The sequence below is a fragment of the Octopus sinensis genome, linkage group LG6, assembly GCF_006345805.1.
Source record: "Octopus sinensis linkage group LG6, ASM634580v1, whole genome shotgun sequence".
NCBI lineage: Eukaryota > Metazoa > Mollusca > Cephalopoda > Octopoda > Octopodidae > Octopus > Octopus sinensis.
Window position 1 is genome coordinate 100599058 of NC_043002.1, and position 22500 is coordinate 100621557.

The 22500-nt window shown below is 35.9% G+C and overlaps 1 protein-coding gene across 2 annotated transcripts in view; it reads left to right on the forward strand.

Annotated features, from left to right (window-relative positions):
• The window catches only part of LOC115213303 (BAI1-associated protein 3-like), a 1469361-nt gene that overhangs the window by 1383453 nt on the left and 63408 nt on the right, over nt 1–22500 (forward strand). For both annotated transcript variants that reach the window (XM_036504187.1, XM_036504188.1), the window contains 5 exons: nt 1269–1337; nt 3438–3512; nt 3916–4017; nt 12728–12943; nt 17933–18001. In XM_036504187.1, coding sequence (XP_036360080.1) covers nt 1269–1337; nt 3438–3512; nt 3916–4017; nt 12728–12943; nt 17933–18001 — 531 coding nt within the window. The remainder of the gene's footprint in view (nt 1–1268; nt 1338–3437; nt 3513–3915; nt 4018–12727; nt 12944–17932; nt 18002–22500) is intronic.

A 22500-nucleotide genomic window follows, 5' to 3' on the forward strand; every position in this document is an offset into this window, starting at 1 on the left:
AACCCTAACCCTAAAACCCTAACCCTAAAACCCTAGCCCTAACACCCTAACCGTAACACCCTAACCCTAAAACCCCCAACCCTAACCCCAAAACCCTAACCCTAAACCTAAAACCCTAAACCTAAAACCAGTACTAGCGCACGAACTATGTCATAAATAACAGTGACAAACGAAAAATACACCGCCGATAGTTGTTGTTGACAAACAATAGCAGTAATTTTATTCAGCTGAATACACGTCATTGTTTGGTTGAAATTACCGAAATACTACAACTTTAACGTGAAATAACTTCCTAAATATAAGCTTTTCTCAAAAACGCTAAGAGTAAAAGATGTTTTATATGACACATTCTACTAGTGTCCGAAGTTTGAAAGTGTTTAGTTACAAAAAATATAATTTTTAAATCTGTCAGTCAAAATGTAAAGATCCTAGTTCTCATCAATGAAATACCACTCACAAGGCTTTGGTCGACCAGAGAACCATAGTAGAAGACACTTGACCGAGATGCTGGGCAGTGGAATCGAACCTCAAAGCAAGGATGAAAAGTTAAATCTTTTAACCACACAGTCATGTCTGTGCACACCTCTTTGTAATGACGGCTTAGTACCCTTTTGTTCTGTTCTTTATCTCCTTCGATTGGTCTATTTTGATGATTAGGTGAGTTAGGTACTGTTGGAATTTTCTCAGACGATATAACATAGATATAAAGTAATATATTATGCAAGCTGTCGTAGGTGTAACACAGCGTTGGGGAGGATAACAGGATGTGGAAAAATCATGTAAATACTTATAGGGTTTGCAGAAAGTAAGTTTAGAGAAAGGACAGTTCAGATCAAAAGACACAGCTATAGCGTATTTCTATCTTAAAATATAAATCTACATATTGGATTAATATTAACAAAAGCACATTACTATTAACCAAGTATTCTCTTCCTTAATCAATTTACGAGATTTTTCTTTTCTCCTTTTATGTAACTTATATAACTAAGTTTCTGTGCAATGAATTTTTAAAATCTTTATTTATATAGATTCTGTTAACCTATTGCTATTTTATTCATAGATTATTATTACGATGTTAAGCCATGTTTTTATTCTGTATAAAAAAAGAAATTGACATTTTCTTTTATTCAATGTTTCCAAATGATTGTATGTTGGTTTGTTTGCTACACTACTTGATTATGTTTCATTACACACCAGTTAAACGAATAAAAGTGAAAGCCTTGAGCGTATCATTTTGCTTGTTATTTTTTCTTTTGATCTATTTTAAGGTGTATAGCAACATCTGTAACGCAAAATACAGTTCTTCGGCGGTGGACGTTTGTAGTCTTTTCAATCACGTTCGTATGATTACATTTCTTGCAATCTAATTTCTTTGTATTCAAGACCAATTAAAAAGAACATTTCATTTTGTGTTAACGCAAGGGAAAATGAAAAATATTTAAACTTCATTAGAAATTGACACACCCAGTCTCAAAAAAATTTTTTTCTTAACTAATTGACATTTCTTTTCAGTTAATGTACATACGTAGCATTTGCTTTTAAAAAATCTGTTTTTCAAAATATTTGTAAGTGCTTTCATAGGATTGAATTCAATTAATATATATTAAATATCAGCCATGTGAATAAAAGATTAAAATAAATTTATACATGCAATATGTAGATTAATTTTCGTTTCTAATTTTTATAAGATAAAAACCCGACATAAATATATTACTGGTACATATTTCTCAAAATCTTGAGATTTGTAAACAACGGTAGCAAAAACAGAATACATTTTGGTAAATAAGCATTTTATTTTGTTTCTCGTGTGACACAAAATTTGCTGCTTTTGTTGCTCAACAATATTTGATTACTCGTATTCAAAGACTCCATTTGCGTAAAAATGTTCTTTTCGTATTTTTTCTTTTACATTATCAATAGTAAACGCAATTTCCTTCGTTTTTTACTTTCCCGTAAGTGAGCATTTGTGTGAACAATGGACTGACGTCGTCGATAGAAAGTCCGGAAAAATGCTTATTCTAGTTCTCTCAAAAAGGACTTTGCCTTTCATCTTTCTTGGAGATGGTCGATACAATAAAGTACAATTCAAATGCTGCTTTGACATAATAGCCCATTTCCTCCTTCAAAGTGTTTAACGTTGTTGCTTGGTAAAAATCAATATTAAGCGAGATAAACATATTTATGGCATTTTTAGTTCCAATTTGATTGAGGTTGATTTCACTCATTCACCCTCCATAATCATGTTTTATGAACTTTTGATGTAAATCTCTCTGTGCTTAACACAAAATCTAACATTATCCTTCAACCCCGGAGTTTCCACTAGATATTGCTAGTCTTAAAAAGTTTTATCTATGTTTGATTTCCACGGCAGTCATACGTATGATACTTCAACCCCGCTTTTCTCCATTACTTACGATGCGCTCTCTTAATCATAGATTCATGTATTAATTGTTTTCATTCCAACAATAAACATACAAATAAAGGTTTCTAAATTGAGTATAAGGCCACACATTTAATGAGAAGTGTTGTAGATTATATTCACCCTAGGATATCACTGTTACTTACAAGTGTAATAATATGATGGTGTAGAAATGTAATCTGTCATTGAGAATGATGTGTGAATAGTTCGAAGAAGAGTATTCTGTCGTTCGATTAACTGAGCAACTTATTCCCTGAATGAGCGTATAAACAGCTGAGCATTCTACATATGCGTAAACCGTTCATGTAATTCTTAAATAGTCAGTTAGATACAGTATGTGACAACAGTGGATTGTTGAGTCACACTCTCAGTTCCCTCCAACAGCTTTCCATTTGGTTTCCATTTGCCCAGTGTCACTCACAAGGCGCGATTAGACTTGAGGTAATGACGAAAGACAGTTATCCAAGCTGACACGAAACGGTCGAAACCAGGTTCTCATGATTACAAAGCGAAGGTATTAACCGTTCAGGCATATTTGATTTCATATAAGTAATACATGAAGAATATATTTCAGTTATAAGGATCGCTGAAATCGACTGATAATGCTGATTTTCGAGTTTTTCAAGGAAGATTTTGTGGTCACGCTCTGACAAATCTTTAAACTGTTTTAGCTTTATATAATGATGACGTTGATCCCAGGAGCTATGTGATTCGTCCATCAACGTACTCACCAGAGGGATCTAGTAATCCTGATTACGCTTGTTTATAACTTCGTTTCACGGAAAATTGTATATTTGTTTATTTTATCGTTAGAAATTCGTTAGAAATTCCTAAAATTCTAAAGATAGTGTGAAGTTGGCCCTCAATTTGGAATGATTCGTTAGATAACGTTTTAATAATAAACGAATTAGCTGTCTTTTTCAGCTAAAATTAAGAAAAATGTTTCAGAAAGTCTAATAATCTTTGAAGATTCCAAATTCATTCGTTTGTATTGACTCACCCAACTTTCTCGTTATAGATGGTGGATTTTTGGACAAATCTTGAATGGCCGGAACCATGCGACGCCTATACATTTACTGCTAACCTCACACAGGTAGGGACAATATTTCGATGTTACTATTTTAATTTTACAAATTTTTCTTATTTCTCAAAATTCAAGTTTAATTTTCTTGCTAACATCTTACAAAGACATTTTACGATCCCAACCTGTATGCCACTCTATCTCTCCTTTTTTCCCCTTTTTTTCTCCTTTTTCCCTGTCTTTTTCTATAAGAAATTAACAGCTAACACAAATCAATGATAACAAAAGCTTCGTTGTCTAGGTGTCACATTTCAATTATTAACAATTTTTTGCATACGTCTGTCGGTACATCACCAGCAATCCAAGTTATATTTACATCTAAAACCAAATTTTCGGAGTTTAGGTAACAATATTTGTATTTAACAACTGGCATTGAATGATCGGTCTCATCAATACACTAAATTTCATTTTTCAGAATATTTGTGACAACGCAGTCAGATATGCTGATTTGATCCATGATAAGCTGTGTGCGTCCGGATTTTATGACGAGGAAGGTCAATTTGATGTTTCGGAACAGGTAAACATATTATTAATATTGCTATTAAGGTGGCGAGTTCACAGCATCGCTAGCACGCCGAGCGAAATGCCGAGGTCGACTTTGCCTTTTATCCTTTCGGGGTCGATTAAATAAGTACCAGTTACGCAATGGGGTCGATATAATCCACTTAATCCGTTTGTCTGTCCTTGCTTGTCCTGTCTGTGTTTAGCCCCTTGTAGGTAGTAAAGAAATAGGTAATTCGTCTGTGTGAGTTTGGATTTATTGGTAATTATTTTTGGAGTGCGTCTGTATAGTAAGTGCGTACCACCGCGTAGCGAAACCTCTCACCCCAGTACAAAACCTCTCACCCGCCCGACGTCGATAAAATAATTTACGCATGTTAGAGTAGTACTGCAGTCGATGTAACCCCTTATCCTAACTTTCAGCCTTGCGCCCATAAAAACGTTATTATCGACGGGTGGTGAGTTAGCGGAATCAATGGAGCGTTAAACAAAATTATCTATTCTATCTCAATCACATTTTTTAATTCATTTTTTTTTTTTATTAAACAGTCTGAAACTTCGAATACTCGTAGAATTTCTCACGTAGAGCACGGTTTACTCTGAACGCTTTGGACAAAATTTCATATTTTAGAAGTATTTCGAGTTAAAGTTGTCATATTCGGGTAATTTCAACCAATCAAGGACGTGTATACGGTTGAAGAAAGCTACTGATGTTTGCGATAGTACTCGAAGAGGAACAACTTCCGGGTCATATCTACTAAATGTCACTACTGTGTTCGAAGAATCAACACCATAGAGCAACGTGTCCGCAGCTAGCTTTTTTTGTTGATATATATATGTGGGTTTCAAAATGCCAATGAGATGTATTGCTATTGTCATGATTTTTATCTTACTATAATCAACAACAAACACATTTCGTCAATATAAAAGTCTTAATTAGATAAAAAAAAATAACAATCCAAACATGAAGGTAAAACAAAACAAATAGCGGCTTATACACCGGAAAATACAGTAATTGTAGTAGCAGTGGCAAGTTCGCTCGCTGGTTGCTAGTTGATAGTGTAGAAGGAAGGGAAAAAGTAAGGAATGCACGGTACTGACTAGAAAGGATAAAGGTAGCATCATCTTCACTCGCCGTACGAATAGAACAGGGTGGTGATATTTAGTAAAGATGACCCGGAAATTGTTCCTCTTTCAACCGAATACAAATTATTGATTGGTTAAAATTACCCAAATACAACTTTAACACGAAATATCTTCTAAAATACGAAATTTTGTCCAAAACGTTCAAAGTAAACTGTTCTACGTGAGAAATTCTACCAGCATTCGAAGTTTCAAACTGTTTAGTTTTTTAAAAGAATAATTTTAAAATCTGTGATTGAGGTGGAATAGATCCCAAAATAAAATGTTTTGCAGTATTTTACTTTCTGATTCCAAATGTTGTTGATGTCAACTTTGTCCTCCACCATTCGGGTGTTGGTAAAATTAAATAACGATAAAATACTGGAATCCGTTTAACTGACTGGCACTTTCCATTAAATTTGTTGTCTTGTGCCTATGTTAGAAATAATAATTATTATTAAAATAAATTTCCCAAAAAATTGTGGATGACGTTATAGTCGATTGTTTCCTTCTGCGAAATTTGTACCGTGATGAATATGACATAATTATTTTTCATATTAGTTATGAGTTCGAATTCCGCCAAGGTCTACTTTACTTTTCATCCTTTCACGCTAGATAAAATAAGGGTTAATTGAGAACTGGGTTCGATGTAATCGACTCACCCATCACCCCGAATTGATGACCTGCCAAAATTTGAAACCAATATTATTTCTCTTATGTTACTAGTTACCGAAACAGATCCCCCAATGGATTCCTTTGATTCTAGATTTTAAATTATTCAGAAAACTATATAGTTTTCTCTAGATACTCAGATGCTGATTCATGTATATGACCGCTGGAAATGATGGTCGTAGCTATTTTCGTGCGTCAACTTTCTGATTTCAGATCCTACGTTGATTGATTTTTACCTTTATACATTATCTGAAGGGTAAAGCTTAGCTACTACATTTGAGTATCAAGTTGGGACAGCCTTCTACACTCTTCTATTGACTCCGAGAGGAAATAATTGTGTTCCATATTAATGGCAGCCAATGATGAATGCGGTAGATTCAACAACATCGGTAGAGTAAACAACAAAGCCCTTGTCAAGGTTGTTACAACATGGCAGAAATCTACTGTTTAGAAGGGCGAAACATACTTATAGACTAATTAGTCACGTATCTTCCCTCTAAGGCCTGTATTCTATTGATGCTAGGCTGTATAGTGTTAAAAGATTTTTTTTCTTTTCGCTATCATAGGGGAAAAAGAATATCGACAACAGTAAAACAACAGGCATCTTTAAATATGTATCTTCCCCAGATAAAATAATAACACTGAGGATATTACCAAATAGATTGACGCCACAATCAGGCAGCTGTTTCATGAGACAGTAGAATTATAGACGTAATATTCAGATCTGTCATTTGCTGCAGAGTTGAAGTAATTAGCTCTGATTTCATATGTGATACTGTTTTAATAAGTATGTCGCAAAAATCATCTTGTGTATAGGTATATATGCTTGCTCAGTTACTCTATAGAGATCTTTCTTCGTTTCGTTATGTCCGTCATTATGACAGAGAAACTATCGTCAGACTTGCTTTTGGTCACCTCTTGATCAATCTACTTGCTAGAAATAGTAGCCAAAATTTCCTAAAACCTGTTCTGCAAGCCGTAAATATAGAAAGATACACAGAAAGACAGAGGTTTGATATAAAAAAATAACAATGGATGGTCGTTCCTGAAAAGTCTGATAATGAGTTTAATGGACCAGTAATGGTCCATCAGAAACGATATTTTTACAGAAAATTCATGCCTTTTATTTATTTATATATATATATATATATATATATATATGTGTGTGTGTGTGTGTGTGTGTGTGTGTGTGTATAAAGGGAAAGTTTACGAAAATAAACAAAAGACGAAGACAGGTGGTGTACAAAACAAACAGATGCATTAGTATAGCGCTCAGGAATAGAAAACGTCTTTTACCTTTCGAGCCTACGCTCTTCTACAGAAAGGTAAACAGAAAAAAGAAGGAGAGAAACGAGGAGAGAAATAAATGTGTGTAGTGGCTAACGATCTATCATGGCCGAATATATATATATATACTCTTTTACTTGTTTGTCATTTGACTGCGGCCATGCTAGAGCACCGCCTTTAGTCGAGCAAATCGACCCCAGGACTTATTCTTTGTAAGCCTAGTACTTATTCTATCGGCATCTATTGTCGAGCCGCTAAGTTACGGGGACATAAACACACTAGCATCGGTTGTCAAGCGATGTTGGGGGACAAACACAGACACAAACACACACACACACACACCACACACACACACACACACACATATATATATATATATATATATATACGACGGGATTCCTTCAGTTTCCGTCTACCAAATCCACTCACAAGGCATTGGTCGGCCCGAGGCTATAGTAGAAGTCACTTGCCCAAGGTGCCACGCAGTGGGACTGAACACGGAACCATGTGATTGGTAAGCAAGCTACTTCCCACACAGCCACTCCTGGTACTATACTTATCACAGAGCCATTCCTGCGCCTATGTACGTTAGTGGAAAAAATCTTGAGTTGAATTGAAGAGAGTATTCTATGTCATTTTGAATTTATATGTGTGTGTAATATATGTGTATATATGTGTGGACGGTGAATTACAGGGAGTTTCATTAGAGGAAGGAAATAGTCTTTTTCTGATATGGTTGAAATTGTATTATGCTTTTGGACAGCTGTGATGCTACCAGCTGTAGATAAGTCTTTTTCTGTGGTCGTTGAAGTTGATGACAATTCAATACGTCAATTACGTTTTAGTCATTATTTGTGTCACTTGTCATGTTATCCAACTGTAGAAAATAGACTGCATTGAAGTTGTTTTCGAAGGTTATCAAAATGTGTGTGAGTTGGTTGCTTAAGTGAATTTTTCCAGTTATTTTAGTATCAGTAATGAGAACATTTTAATGAGGATTTCTCACGTGTTCATAAATATATTCATTTTTTTTACGTTTAGTTTAGAAAAGAATTTTGTCTTTCTTTTCTTTCCTCTTCCCCTGACCAACCCTCCAAACATTTACAACGCACACATACTTACACAAACGTACAAACACACATATATATACACATACACAAATATACATACGCACAAGTATAGATTCGAAACACTCTCTACCCAATTCAACTACAGTTTTTTTCAACAAATTCATATATATATATATATATATATAACATAAATTTTTTGTAAAGATATCATTCTTTGTGAACGTCTGAAAGGAGATGAAAGTGTTAAATGAATAATTATCTTAATTTTTGACTACCTCCTTGTTCTTAATGTGTGTGTGTGTGTGTGTGTGTGTGTGTGTGTGTGTGTGTGTGTGTGTGTGTGTGTGTGTGTGTGCGTGTGTGTGTGTGTATTACGTTGTTGTATTTATTTTCCAAGATTCCTGATGCGAAACAGTGTGTGTCGAAACAGATATTTTTATATTTCGGGACTTTCTCTTTTTATTTTTTTTGCCAAATAAACACACGTACTATGTATTAGTTCATTTCATATTACATATTTTATTGTTTTTATTATATGTCCTAGGTCCGGAAATCTTCCAATACACATCTTGTGACCTCTTCAGTGACTCTCCATCCCATGTGTCTGATCTTGTCCTACTTAGTCCATTAGAGAGTCACTGCAGACGTCACAGGGTGTGTGACGAAGGATTTCCAGATGCTCGACATAAGACCAATAATAGAATTAATCTGAAGTGAAGAACGAATGTATAGTGCGTGTGTTTGACAAAAAAGAATTTTAAATGACCATCTCCAAATATAATTATATATATATATATATATATATATATATATATATATATATATATATATATATATATGAGATGACTCAGTCGTTCGAGTGTTGAGCTTACGACCGTGAGGTTGTGAGTTCGAATACCGGACCGGGCTGCGTGTTGTGTTCTCGAGCAAGAGACATAATTTCACATTGCTCCAGTTCACTCAGCTGTAGAAATGAGTTGCAACGTCACTGATGCGAAGCTGAATGGCTTTTGCCTTTCCCCTGCATAACATCGCAATCCTATGATCATGTGGTGGGGGGTCTCCGCAATATATATATATATATATATATATATATATATATATACAGTGAGGGAAATAAATATTCGTAAATGTCAAAATTCTTTATTTATCTAATTTCTAATGAACATAAATCAGATATACCAATACTATATTTGCATACTCATGCATAAACTAAGAGTATGCAAAAGAAACTAATAAATAATAGTTACTAAGGAATTTATATACAATTATAAATATTTAGGGGTGAAAAAATTATTCGTACAGAATAAATTTATGATTCTCTATGTCACAGAATGCTGTTAAAATAATTTTTTACTAGAACTTTCTCGTTTGTTCCAATAATCAAAAAGTATTAAATGTTTAATATAAGATAAAGAGTAAAAACATGTTTTTCCGTTTTTCCGTCCTTGTTTCGTATACATTCGATGCATTTTCCAAGGAATTTAATGCTCTTAGCTTAGTTTTTCATTGGGCCTGGCCAGATTGGAGCAATCTCAAGATTAATCAGCCGAAATTGCGAGGATGATCCGGTTCTTGACTGAAGATAAAAGGCTTCGAATGGCCCGTTCATGTTTTTCTTTGTATCTAGATGTTTTGTCTATCTGGATGTTTTGTTGTCCCCTTTTGTATCACCTAGTTGTCCGGACGTTTTGCGTTCTTGTCCCATTTTGTATTCTATAATATATATATATATTATATATATAACCACCTAGGCCCAGTGTGATACTATAAAGGAAAAATTCAATCGTCACTAAGTGTGACTTAGGATGCCGGAGGCCCTACATTGCTAGAAATAGTAGTTAAATTACTCTTAATATTGTAGGAAGACCGCATAGTATATGCACACATGCTAACAGTAGAAGCAATCGCCCGAAGTCTATATATGTATGCATATGACGGGTGGAACTCTGGTATATACATAGGTGTTTGTTACTTTTTGACAGAGTGTTCCACTCCAGGATCATCCAAAACACGAACAACAGACTTCAAATATCGGGTTAGATTCAAGTTCGCTTCCACTCTTTTCCCTTTTCCTTTCTCTTTCTCTCTCTACTCCTTCTTTCTCTCTCTCCTACCTACCTCTCTCTCCTCCCTCTCCTTCTCTCTCTCCTCCCTCCCCTCTCTTTCTCTTCCCTCCACTCTCTTTCTCCTCCCTCCATCTCTCTCTCCTCCTTCCATCTCTCTCCCCTCCCTTCCCTCTCTTTCTCTTCTCTCTCATTTTCTCTCGCTCTTCCCTCTCTCTCTCTCTCTCAGCCCCTCTCTCTTTTCCCTCTCTTTCCCCTCTCCCTCTCTCTGTCGATGGTATGTTGGAGATGCCCACGTCAAAGGAGGAGAAAATTGATATATCTACTTAGATTTAGCAACGAAGTTTGACTCTAGTTTCAAAGACGGCTGACCCAGGGAACTTAATAAAAGAATCACAAATTTGGAAAGAGTTGGATGTAAGGGAGAAAAGTTGAGGTTGGAGTATAATCCATTATCTTCTAGTCATCCAATGTGAAAAAGTAGATGTCGGTAGACAGATACCAAACCTTGTGAGTACTTTACACATCATAGATGTCCCCTTAAGCAAAGCTATTGCAACAACTAAATTCTGTTGATGTTGTGAACTAATGTAAAATAAAGTCTTTACAATATCTTGGTGGGTGGAAGAAAGGGGGACAAGTCTAAAAGATTTCACTCCTATTTGGGATATCTCATCAGAAACTGCGTAACCTCCTATATTATTTTATATATTTCAAATGCATATAAAAATTCATAATATAATATACAATTTGAGTTTATTTATTTTTACGAAAAATTGCCCTAACGTATTCGTGTATCACTAATAACAAAATTGTTCTCAAATTAGCTTCAGTATTCAAAATAGTATTTCCCATTTGTGAGGCGAGTTTAACTCAGCAGAACTAAAGAAAAAAAAATCCGAACCTGATCTTTAATTTTTATATTCGCCCCATGGTGAAATCCATAACAAGACATATGTTTTAAACATATTAGTAGTGCTTTTAAAAAGTATTGAAATTTTAAAATATCGTGCTGTGTACTGTCAATATCACAATTTCAAACTGTGTACTACGTGTTGCTTAATGGTTGTCAAACTAACTTCAATAATGAAAATTAGCTCTCTATTGTCTGGTATAAAAAATACTTTCTGTATGGTTAAAAAGGCAGTTTAATGCGGTAGCTCTATCACGTGTGTGTGTGTGCATATATACGTTTACATATAACCTATTAAGGCTTTCCTAATATCTGTGACAACGCATTCTGCTCCTTAAATAGTAAATATACACATAAATAAATTAAAACAACAAGCGAAGGTTTTAAATTGACTGAATCGTTAGAGCAACGCGCAAGATGTCTGCAGCATTTAGTTAGTGTTTTACAATCCGAGCCCAAATAGAGCCATGTTGAATTTTGCCTTTGAAATAAAGCACCAGTCATGAACTGGAATCGAATTACTCTTCCTATAATCATTCTAAGTGTCAATGTACTTGAAGAAAGCTAAGATTCTTCAACCACCGTAAGCGAATATTTAACTTTTCGGGAAATTTATACATGAAATGCATTATAACTTGCACATACACAGTTATTATTATTATTATCATTAAAGCGGCGAGTTAGCAGGGTTAACATGCCGGTCAAAGTGCTAAGAACGTAAACACGCTGGGCAAAATGTTTAGCAGCATTTAGTCCGTCTTTACGTTCTGAGTTCAAATTCCTCCGCGGTCGACTTTGCCTTTCATCCTTTCGGGGTCGATAAAATAAGTGCCAGTTGAACATTGGGGTCGATGTAATCGACTCATCCCCACCTCTCCCAATCTGCCCTTGTGGCAAAAATTTGAAATAATAATTATTATTAGGGTGGCGAACAGGCAGAATCGAATCGTTACCGCACCAGGCAAAATACTTCCTATTCATTACATTCTGAGATCAAAGGATTATTGCCTCCGCCTTAGCTAAGGCGGAGGTATTGTTTTCAGTCGTGTTTGTTTGTTTGTCCGTGGACAAGATATCTCAAGAACTGCTGGATGGATTCCGATGAAATTTTCAGGGATGTTTGACCCCCGTGACTGGCACTAATTGATTAGATTTATTTTTCCTGATTTCTTTACTTAATTTTTGAGAGAGGTCGGGTTCTTTTTTATTATTTTCGTTTGTGAGATCAGTCGAATTTATTTCAGATATTCTCATCTTAAAAATCATCTCTGGCTAATCGTTGATAGGACGTTGATGTTGCCTTGGCGGAGCTTTGTGCTCTTGTTGTTGTTGTTATTATCATTAGGTCAGTAGATTGTACGTCAGACAAAATTCGTAGCATTTTTTTCTGACTCTTTAAGTTCTGAGTTCAAATACACATGAGAGAAACATTGTCTTTTATCCTTTCGAGGGCGATTAAATACTAGTCAAGCACTTGAGTCGATGTTATCGATTATCCCCTTTCCCCTAAATTTTGGCTTTGGGTCAACATTTAAAACCATTATTATTATCATTCATATATTCTCTTTCTTTCTTTTTTTTTGTTGTTCATTGCAGTTATGTATTACCATAAACAACATTGAACACGTCCGTATAACACTGAAACCCATTGCACAGACGATGAGGTTTGCAACTCTGGAGCAAGATTTAGAATATGCCGATCCGAAACGAAGAAGAAAACTGGAGAAAATCAATTTATTTACGTTGGTCAACAAATCGGATCAGATGATGATTAATAAAATTAAGCGAGTCCTTGACCGTGTGGCAGACAGGGTATGTATATCATTATTATTGAGTGTATTCAGGCGGCGAGCTGGCAGAAACATTAGCACGCCGGGCGAAATGCTGAGCGGTATTTCGTCTGCCGCTACATTCTGAGTTCAAATTCCGCCGAGGTCGACTTTGCCTTTCATCCTTTCGGGGTCGATTAAGTAAGTACCAGTTACGCACTGGGGTCGATATAATCGACTTAATCCGTTTGTCTGTCCTTGTTTGTTCCCTCTATGTTTAGTCCCTTGTGGGTAATAAAGAAACAGGCATTTCGTCTGTCTTTACGTTCTGAGTTCAAATTTAACCGAGGTCGTCTTTGCTTTTCACTCTTTCGGGGACGATACATTATGTACCAGTTGCGTACTGAGGTCGATATAATCGTCTGTCCCTCCAAAAAAAAAAAATTCGGGCCTTGTGCCTTGAATATAAATGATTATTATTGTGTGTGTGTCTGTGTATTCCATTTCATAAATGTGAGGAAGAATTTCTAAAGACAATAAGACTTATGAATATATGCGAAGTTATGGCCTCTCTCATTTGTGCAGTGAATTTCGTATTTCCGCTCTTCAAAACATACACATATACAATACAATCATACATATGTGTGAGAGAAGAGAGAGATCACAGGTCTATGCAAAACAATATGGGAAAATAGTGCACGAATAGCAACTGGTGGAGTAAAATATTCCATTGAAATTTAAAAGACTTCACAAATGTTACTTCAAGCAGTCATGCAAGCTGTTCGTGACGTTTGTTTAAGTCTCAATAAAATACTATATATAAATATATAAAGAGAGTATTTTACCAATATCAACAATGAGTATTCTATTATTCCATCAGGTGAGAAATCCGTTCCTTTATGCTCTAGATACAGTTCATCACGTATTATCATTTTAGTAAATGAGTACACCACAGGCACTTGTACAGTTAACATAATCCGGAAACAAATCAAACTATACTCAATGTGTGATTAAGGTGGACCATTGAATTACAAGCATACCCCATCCGATGGTCTTTCATTAAATTTCCACCTGTTAATTTCACTGACTGAGATCTGGTCGATTCTGTGTCTATGATACAAGGCAATTGACCCAGGCAAGTTTGTTGTATCATAGTGTAGAACTTTAAACCTAACACCTCAGATTGGCGATGACAGCTTCTTTAAACATTCGGCTAACGTCCTATTGTCTGAAAGAAAGAATCGCAATCTATATTCTAGTATAGTTAAAGTAATTAATTTTGTTCCTGAAAGACTAAAAGTAAACAAAATAAACAATAATAAATCATCTTCTTGAACACATCACAGGCTAGCTGGCAATTAAGACTGATTTATTTTTCATTGCAGACTTCATTAACGTTTTCTTTGAGGGTGGGATGCGTCAAGTATATTCTGACCGGGACTTGGGATCAGAAAACAGTGCGTCAAAGCGACGAACTAGTAGAATAACTATTACAGTAGTCGACAGAATGCCCCACTTGTTTGTTTCGATGCTCTGCACTTTGAGATCGAATGCCACTGAGCACAACTTCGCCTTTCATACATGAGAGACAGATTAAAATTACAATACTATATCTGGCAACGTATTGATAGAATTTGTAGTGTCGAACGAGATGCTTTCCTGGTTCAGTTTCAACTCTTTGAATTCCAACAGCAACGCCTGCGACAACACTATTGCCAAACTCTGTCTGTCCAAGTTTGCGGATTTTCTTTCGCATAAACAATGGTGGCGTGGAAAACAGACTTGCATATAAGGGTAACTACTAGTCTTCCTCAAAAACATCCTATCCAGAATCTGCAGAGACATGATCGACAACTGTGTACATAGTCCGTACGTGAACTCGGCGTCAGTTATTAAATGTAAAACAGTAGCTGTAGGGAAAAAGGAGTCACAATCAACATGTCCTCAGTAATGGCCTATAACGTTATCTCATTGATTTCCTGATAAAGATTAACGAGATTGATATATTTTAATGTTTATACTATAAATACTAAGATGGTGACCATAAATTTGTTTTCCGACCCAAACATATTTATTCCTCAGTGTAAATAAATGTTATCAAAAACACATACACACACTGATATATATAATATATATATATATATATATATATTATATATATATATATATATATATATATATATATATTAGATAGATAGATAGATAGATAGATAGATAGATATAGATGTGTGTCTGTGTGTGTCTCTCTGTCTCTATGTGTGTCTGTACGTGTGTGTACAATGTATATGCGTATATCTACATATGCATGTGTTTTATAAATATAATACTTTGCATGATATATATAATATATATCGTCAATAATTAATCGACATATACGGCTACTACCACCATACATTCGCACAAACACACACACACACACTAATATATATAGCATTATAGTTTTGCCAAATGATTATGATATATAGAAAACGAGTATTAATGCCATATGTCCCTTCTCTGTGTATGAACTTCAGTCATTTTATGAATGGAAACTAGAGGTTATTTCTCTTAATCTTTATATATAAAAGTAAGGTTGTGTGTCTGTCTCCTACGATTTAGATTCCTAACTACTCCCACATTTTGCGGTGTAGTTTAACCAAAACCGGGTATCTTATAGTCGTGATTCATATCGAGCCCTTCTGGGTATTAGTGCGCGTCTACGATAAGTCTAGGATTTTTTTTTAAATTTACCGTCATTTTTTCCATTTTAATGCATTTTTCCGCTATCATATAAGGGAAGTAACTCTCTAAAAATGTCTACGATGAGTCAACGATTTAAAAAAAAATTTACCATCATTTTTTTTCCATTTTTAATGCATTTTTTTGCTATTTTTTTGGCTATAACTCTCTAAAAATGCTTATATAGTTATTTCCCTTACAAACCCGAGCAACGCCGGGCGATACTGCTAGTTATATATATAATTAAGAGAAATCACTTCTATTAAGTAAAACCACTACTAACTTGGAGTTAGGACTGGCTAGCTTGTACTGCCATAGTCGCATAATGTCTAATAATGAATCATAGATAGGTAGATAGATATGACAGAGAACGATATATGCTTTTATTTATGTCTATTTACACATGCAGAGTCTGCGTATAGCTTCATTACTCGTGTTTCATAACATGCTAATTTCACAATGTAATAAGTGGTAGTAGTGTATATGTATATATATAGATATACACCATGGGTTCTGTGCAGTTTCCGTCTACTAAATTCCACTTACAAGCCAACTGGAGCTAATCGAGAACAAGACACTTAATTAGGGTTTAATGTAATAGTATCGAAGCCGCAGGCATCGAAACTGCAAGCACGTGATAGTGAAACGAAACTGTTTACCAAATGTCAGTTTTAGTATTTTTATTTTTCATATGTATGTTTACATTTTCTATAATATATATGAACATTTGTGTATGTTTGTATATCTCCATGTAATATGTATTTATGTATGCATATATGCGTACGTATGGACAGTGGATTCTGCTTGTACAAATTGTATTCTAGAATATTTAAGACATTTTAGGAGAGATATTTATTAATTTCTGAGTACAAATTTCCAATCTCCTTCAAAGCAGGATACTCTGATTTCAGTGCACTTGTTGAAGCACTCCAGCACATCGTTAAGGCCCCATGGAGGACCTCGACATTGAAGGTGTTCAATACACTTGTTACAGACTCCCTCATCTCCTTCAACTTGAGGAACAACCAAAGGTCACCGGGAGCAAAGTCTGGACTTTAGGGAGAGTGAGGAACAGTTTTGATACCCATTTCTGTCAAATAGTTGTTTACCAAGATGAAATAATCCTGGTGCAGGTGCCACCGACCCAAGTGGCCGTTTGTGACGAAGTTTCTCTCTTTCTGAACACTTTCTGTACCTCCACAAAGTACTCTTTGTTGACCGTCTGGCGAGAGGGAACCCAGTGAATGTAGATGATGCCCTTGCTGTCAGAAAAGGGGATCATCATGTTCTTGTCGATAGACTTGCTTTGCCTGGCTTATTGTGTCAGCGAAAAACAGGTGGTCGGCTCATATATTTTAATCCATAAGTAGCCTTGAGCATTTCATAAGTTTCTATGGCGTTTTTGTCCAAAATTTCATTGCATAGCGAGCTTCCAAACTATCTTCACGTCATGATTGCATTCTTCAAACTAGTCAGCTGTGACAAGTAATGTTTAGGAGAGTGAGTCCAAAGTGCAGTTACAGCAACTTCCTACAATTTGGAAGCAAAAACGTTGGCAGGTTAGCGTGTTATATATATAGTAATGTTATGCTAAAATTACTACAATTTAGGACAGTTCTAACTGCCTCTCCTAGAAAATATCCCAAAACTTCTGGAATGCACCTTGTCACACACTGTGTCACTGCTTGACGTTAGGGCTGTATATGCCTGTGGAATGCTCAGCCACTTACACATTACTTCAATGAGTAGGTAACTAGTTGATTGAGCAAATGAAACTTCAATGAAGCCGACGGTGATCCATATATTTTTAGTCATGCATTCGTGTGATATAATGGATGTTTATATATATATATATATATATATATATATATATATATATAATAAAATATTAGGGAATAAATCCAAACTTACAGGGAAAAATCAGATTTAGGATTGAATCCAATTTTATAGTAAAATATTATATTATATTATATATATATATATATATATATATATATATATATATATATATATATATTATGAGTTTTAAAACAGAAAAGGTGGAGTTATAAGTAAAATGACAATTATAAAAAACAGAATGCAAAAGAAATATGTAAACTGGTTTTATAAACTAAATTACTTTAAAGATGAGACGATTTGTGTGCTCGTACTGCGGGTTTCCGCTCGTACTTTAAGACAAGAATTCGCACGAATCTCGGCTCGTACAGCAAATTACTCGTACAATGGTACACTCGTACTGCGATGTTCTACTGTATGTATATATATATATATAAATATGAATTATCAATAACTTTGACTTTTCTATTGTCAACAGATGCGTCCAGATATCAAGAAAGATGTATTCCATATGAACTGGACACCCGATGTTGTCCCTGCAGATGAGGTAATCAATGCATTAATGTACTGTAGGTTCGGGTTACGTTATATTATACGGAACATTGCTTGAAATGGCCATAATTCAGAAGAATGAACTCGTGTGCCAGTGTCACCTCAATTCTCGTTTTCTTCCCCTTTTCACATCATTATTATTATTATTATGTTTTTCCCTTCTTTCTTCAAATTTACTTCCGTTTCTCGCCGAGTGTTTTCCATATACCTAGGGCAGAGAAACTCATTGTATGCATTCCCAGATTACACGCGCAAATTCACAGATAAAATATGTATTTAAAAATTAATATATAAATAAATTCATGGATGGATGTTGTTTTCACAGCGATAATGCTCTTCTCAGTACATGAGTTGTTCCAGTTAATACGATTTTTTGCACTTCCTGTGGGGATGGTAAGCCTGGAATCATTTTCAAATAGGTTTCAGTACCTTATTTTATCATTCCTAGAGATCCTACAATCACTGGTACTGTAGTCGCCTTGAGATGCCACATTTTTTCAATTTCTATTAGCAGGTCTTTATATTTACTGATCTTGTCAAATTCTTTCGCCGCTATATTGTGATTGCAAGGAATACTCATGTCTTATTATTACTATTATTATTATTATTATTATTATTATTATTATTATTATTATTATTATGACGGCGAGCTGGCAGGATTGTTACCACGACGGGAAAAATTCTTAGCAGCAATTCGTCCGTCTTTACGTTCTGAGTTCAGATTCCGCCGAGGTCGACTATGGCTTTTCATCTTTTCGGGGTTGATAAAATAAGTACCAGTTGAGTACTGGGGTCGCTGAGATCGACTATTTCCCTCCCAAATTTCAGGCCTTGTTCCTATAGTGAAGATTATCTTTTTTAAATTTTGAGTTTCTTGTCATCTCTTATCACCGGTTCCTAAATGTGGTCTTTAGTTTATACAAGGTAAATATTGTTACCTTGACGACAGTACCCTCGGTATTATATGTGCTGTTTCTTGGAGGATTTATTTTCTTTTCCTTCTAATTTTTTTTTTACCAATATTTTATGTTTCGTTACAGTTAGTATCTTTCTCATACTAACTGACAGGCCTTAACAGCAGACCTTAGAAACTATCTTTCTAAGAATATGACCTTTCCGGGGGTAGCAGATATTTTGGTAGACTTGCATGAGTATTTTGAAGTCCAGCCTTCCAGGTGGTATGATAGTTTGGGGCCATGGGACCTTATTCTCCGATGATAACCGGTACAACCCTTTACTCTTACTGTTGCATTTTCTCATTTTCTTGCGATCTCTACTATTAAATCAGCATATTGTTGTTACTGCTGCAGTTTGGTTATCCATCTTTAATGATGCAAACAGCGTAGAGCCATCAATGGTGAGGCACAGACAATTTCCAAGAACATTGACCAGGTCATTTATGAATTCAAAGAACAGGTGTAACTCAAAAGTTGAACACTTGAGTTACTTCTATTGAATTGTTGGGTAGAGAATCAAAGTAGATATTCAAAGTAGATATTTATAACCAAAGCCTTGTGAGTGGATTCGGTAGACGGAAACGAAGATGCCCATCGTGTGTGCGTGTATGTCCTTTTGTCTGCGTTTGCCCTCCCCACCTTAACACTTGACGATCACTTGAGTTTGCAACCCAGTAATATGATGCTAAAACCTACATCATGACATACACAGCCCTATAATCTTAGAAAGATAGTTTCTAAGATCTGTTGTTAAGGCTTGTCAGTTAGTATGAGAAAAATACTAACTGTAACGAAACTAAAAAATATTGGTAAAAACAAAATTAGAAGGAAAAAGAGAGACAATCGACCATTACAATTACGCAAAATATATATCTGAATTATTATTCTCCTATGGCACGCTTTACTCAAACTGCTTAACAACTACATGATAAAATAAAGCATCAAAACAGTCTGTTAAACACGACACTATGGATGGATTCGAAACAATCCCCTCACCGAGAGACAATCTGGATTCCAGTTATTTCATAGCACGGCAGGTCGGACTGTCATCTCCTAGAATGGAACAATTTACGTGGACGTAAGCCAAAAGATATATTGCATACCCTTTGACTATGAGCATTTGGAAATTTGGCATAACATGCACTATGTCAAGCCTGAACCCTAAGGAATAGATAGAATGTAGCTTCAAACCCCTTTAAATGGAAGATCCATTAAGGTTACCCTTTCAGTTCCATACTTTGATTCTCTACCCAACAATTCAATAGAAGTAACTCAAGTGTTCAACTTTTGAGTTACACCTGTTCTTTGAATTCATAAATGACCTGGTCAATGTTCTTGGAAATTATCTGTCCCTCACCATTGATGGCTCTACGCTGCTTGTATCATTAAAATAAGCTGGAGAAAAGCAATACAACAGCAGCCAGCTTAGAGATATAACCAAGTTGAAAGCGTGGGCAAATGATTAGGAAGTAATATTTAAGCCATCAAATTATAAAGCAATATTTTAAAATATTGTTTTAAATTATTCAGAGAAACGAAGTTCATGGAGTGTTGCATTGCGTTCGAGTAATTGCAGGTTATGTATGAAAAGCAGCTTCAGTTTCTTGATCTGACTGGGTCGATAAATTAAGTACCAGTTGCGTACTGGGGTCGATCTAATTGACTGACCCACTCCCCAAAAATTTCGGGCCTTGTGCCGAAAGTAAAAAATAATATAGACATCTGACTGCGGGGGCAGATCATATGATTGAGCGGTACAAAAATGTAGAGCACTGCTAAAAATTGTAGGAAAGCTAGAAAAATAAGGAAGAACCGCCGTTTACAAAGCATAGGCCCATAGCATTCTGGAGTAATTTGGGTAAACATCTCACTCTATATAGTCAACCAACTCTTCGTTAGTTCAAATGGATGTCGTTGGAGTCGGTGGAGCAGTTACTATGCTAAAGATTACTACCATCAGCTTATATCAGAGCAGACAGATTACTGCAACAACAGCTTTTAACAACTCACACTCCTCCCCTCACCCACACACACACACACAAACACACACACATAAGCCACAACTCATTAGTACCCAGAGCGGTACTGTCACTGCAGTAAAGCTGACCGTTTTACAAGGGCCAGAACATTTATAACTGCATTTATACTGGTCTCTTAACCGGCGATGCTAAAACCTACATCATGAAAAGGAGCTTCCTACACCTAGTGGGAATCGCCACTATATTTGATGCACGCCATCATCCAAAAAATTGTTTAGAGAAAAGATATATATTATCAGAAATTATCTGTAACCACTGAGCCATGCGCCTATATGAAGGAGCACGGCTCAGTAGTTAGAGCGGCCGGCTAACAATCATGAAGTAGTGAGTTCGATTCCCGGACCGGGCTGTGTGTGGTGCTCTTGAGCAAGACACTTTATTTCACGTTGCTCCGGTTCACTCAGCTGTAGAAATGATCTGCGACGTCACTGTGTCAAAATGTATCAGCCTTTGCTTTTCCCTTGCATAACACTGGTGGCGTGGAGAGGGGAATCTGGTTTGCATGTGCATCTGCTGGTCTTCCATAAACAACCTCACCTGGACCCGTTCCTCGGAGTGGAACTTTCTAGGTGCAATCCTATGGTCATTTATGAACGAAGGGGGTCTTTATCCCTTTTACCCTTGTAATAGCAGTCAAATTTCCTTCAAAGCACATTCCACTATCTGGACATTGTTGTAGAGCTGAAAAAGAAGTAATTTCTACTCTTCTCCTCTGGAAGCCATCTACTTGCAATACCAGAGGGCGCACACTCTCCTACCCTGATGTAATCTCCAGGGATACAGGCATCCAGCAACAGGACCTCCGTAATGCCATGATGGACCGTGAAGTCTGGCGTAGCATGGTAAATTCCATTGTCTCGACCACGGTCGAACAATGATGATGATGATGATTTAATAAAAAGACACTTTGGAGTATTGACACGACTGGAATGCTCCTGATCATAGGTCTATTCATTCACGGCTGACCTAGGGATAAACAGCAAAAGGAGTTAAACAGCCTATCCTCTGCTAAATCCGCCACGCTTAGTGCGTCTGAACCGTGTGATCCTTTACAAAACTAATTTCCTCCTCTCAAGCCTACCACTTCTAACATTACAAGAGTATGGAATTAGCTTTCCGCCTACTTTTTACTTATAAAACATTGATCTACAGCTGTATAATATCAACTACCGCAATCTCACTGGAGTGAAAAACTTAGGTCATTGACTTTTCATTTAAAGTTCTCTCTTGGCTCTGCTAACAAACAAACATAAAGATATGTCACCTGATTATATCTTGCGGTAAATAAATATCAGTGTTATGGAAATATTGCTGTTCACGTCAAGTAGTCTCAGCTTCTGTGTTTGAATACTCTTTTAATGTCTGTATTATATTGTAATAATCCTTTCTACTAAAGGCACGAGTCCAGAAATTTTGTGGGAGGGGACTTCACTGGTACTTAATTTATCGACCCCGAAAGGATGAAACGTAAAGTCGACCTCAGCGGAATTTGAACTCAG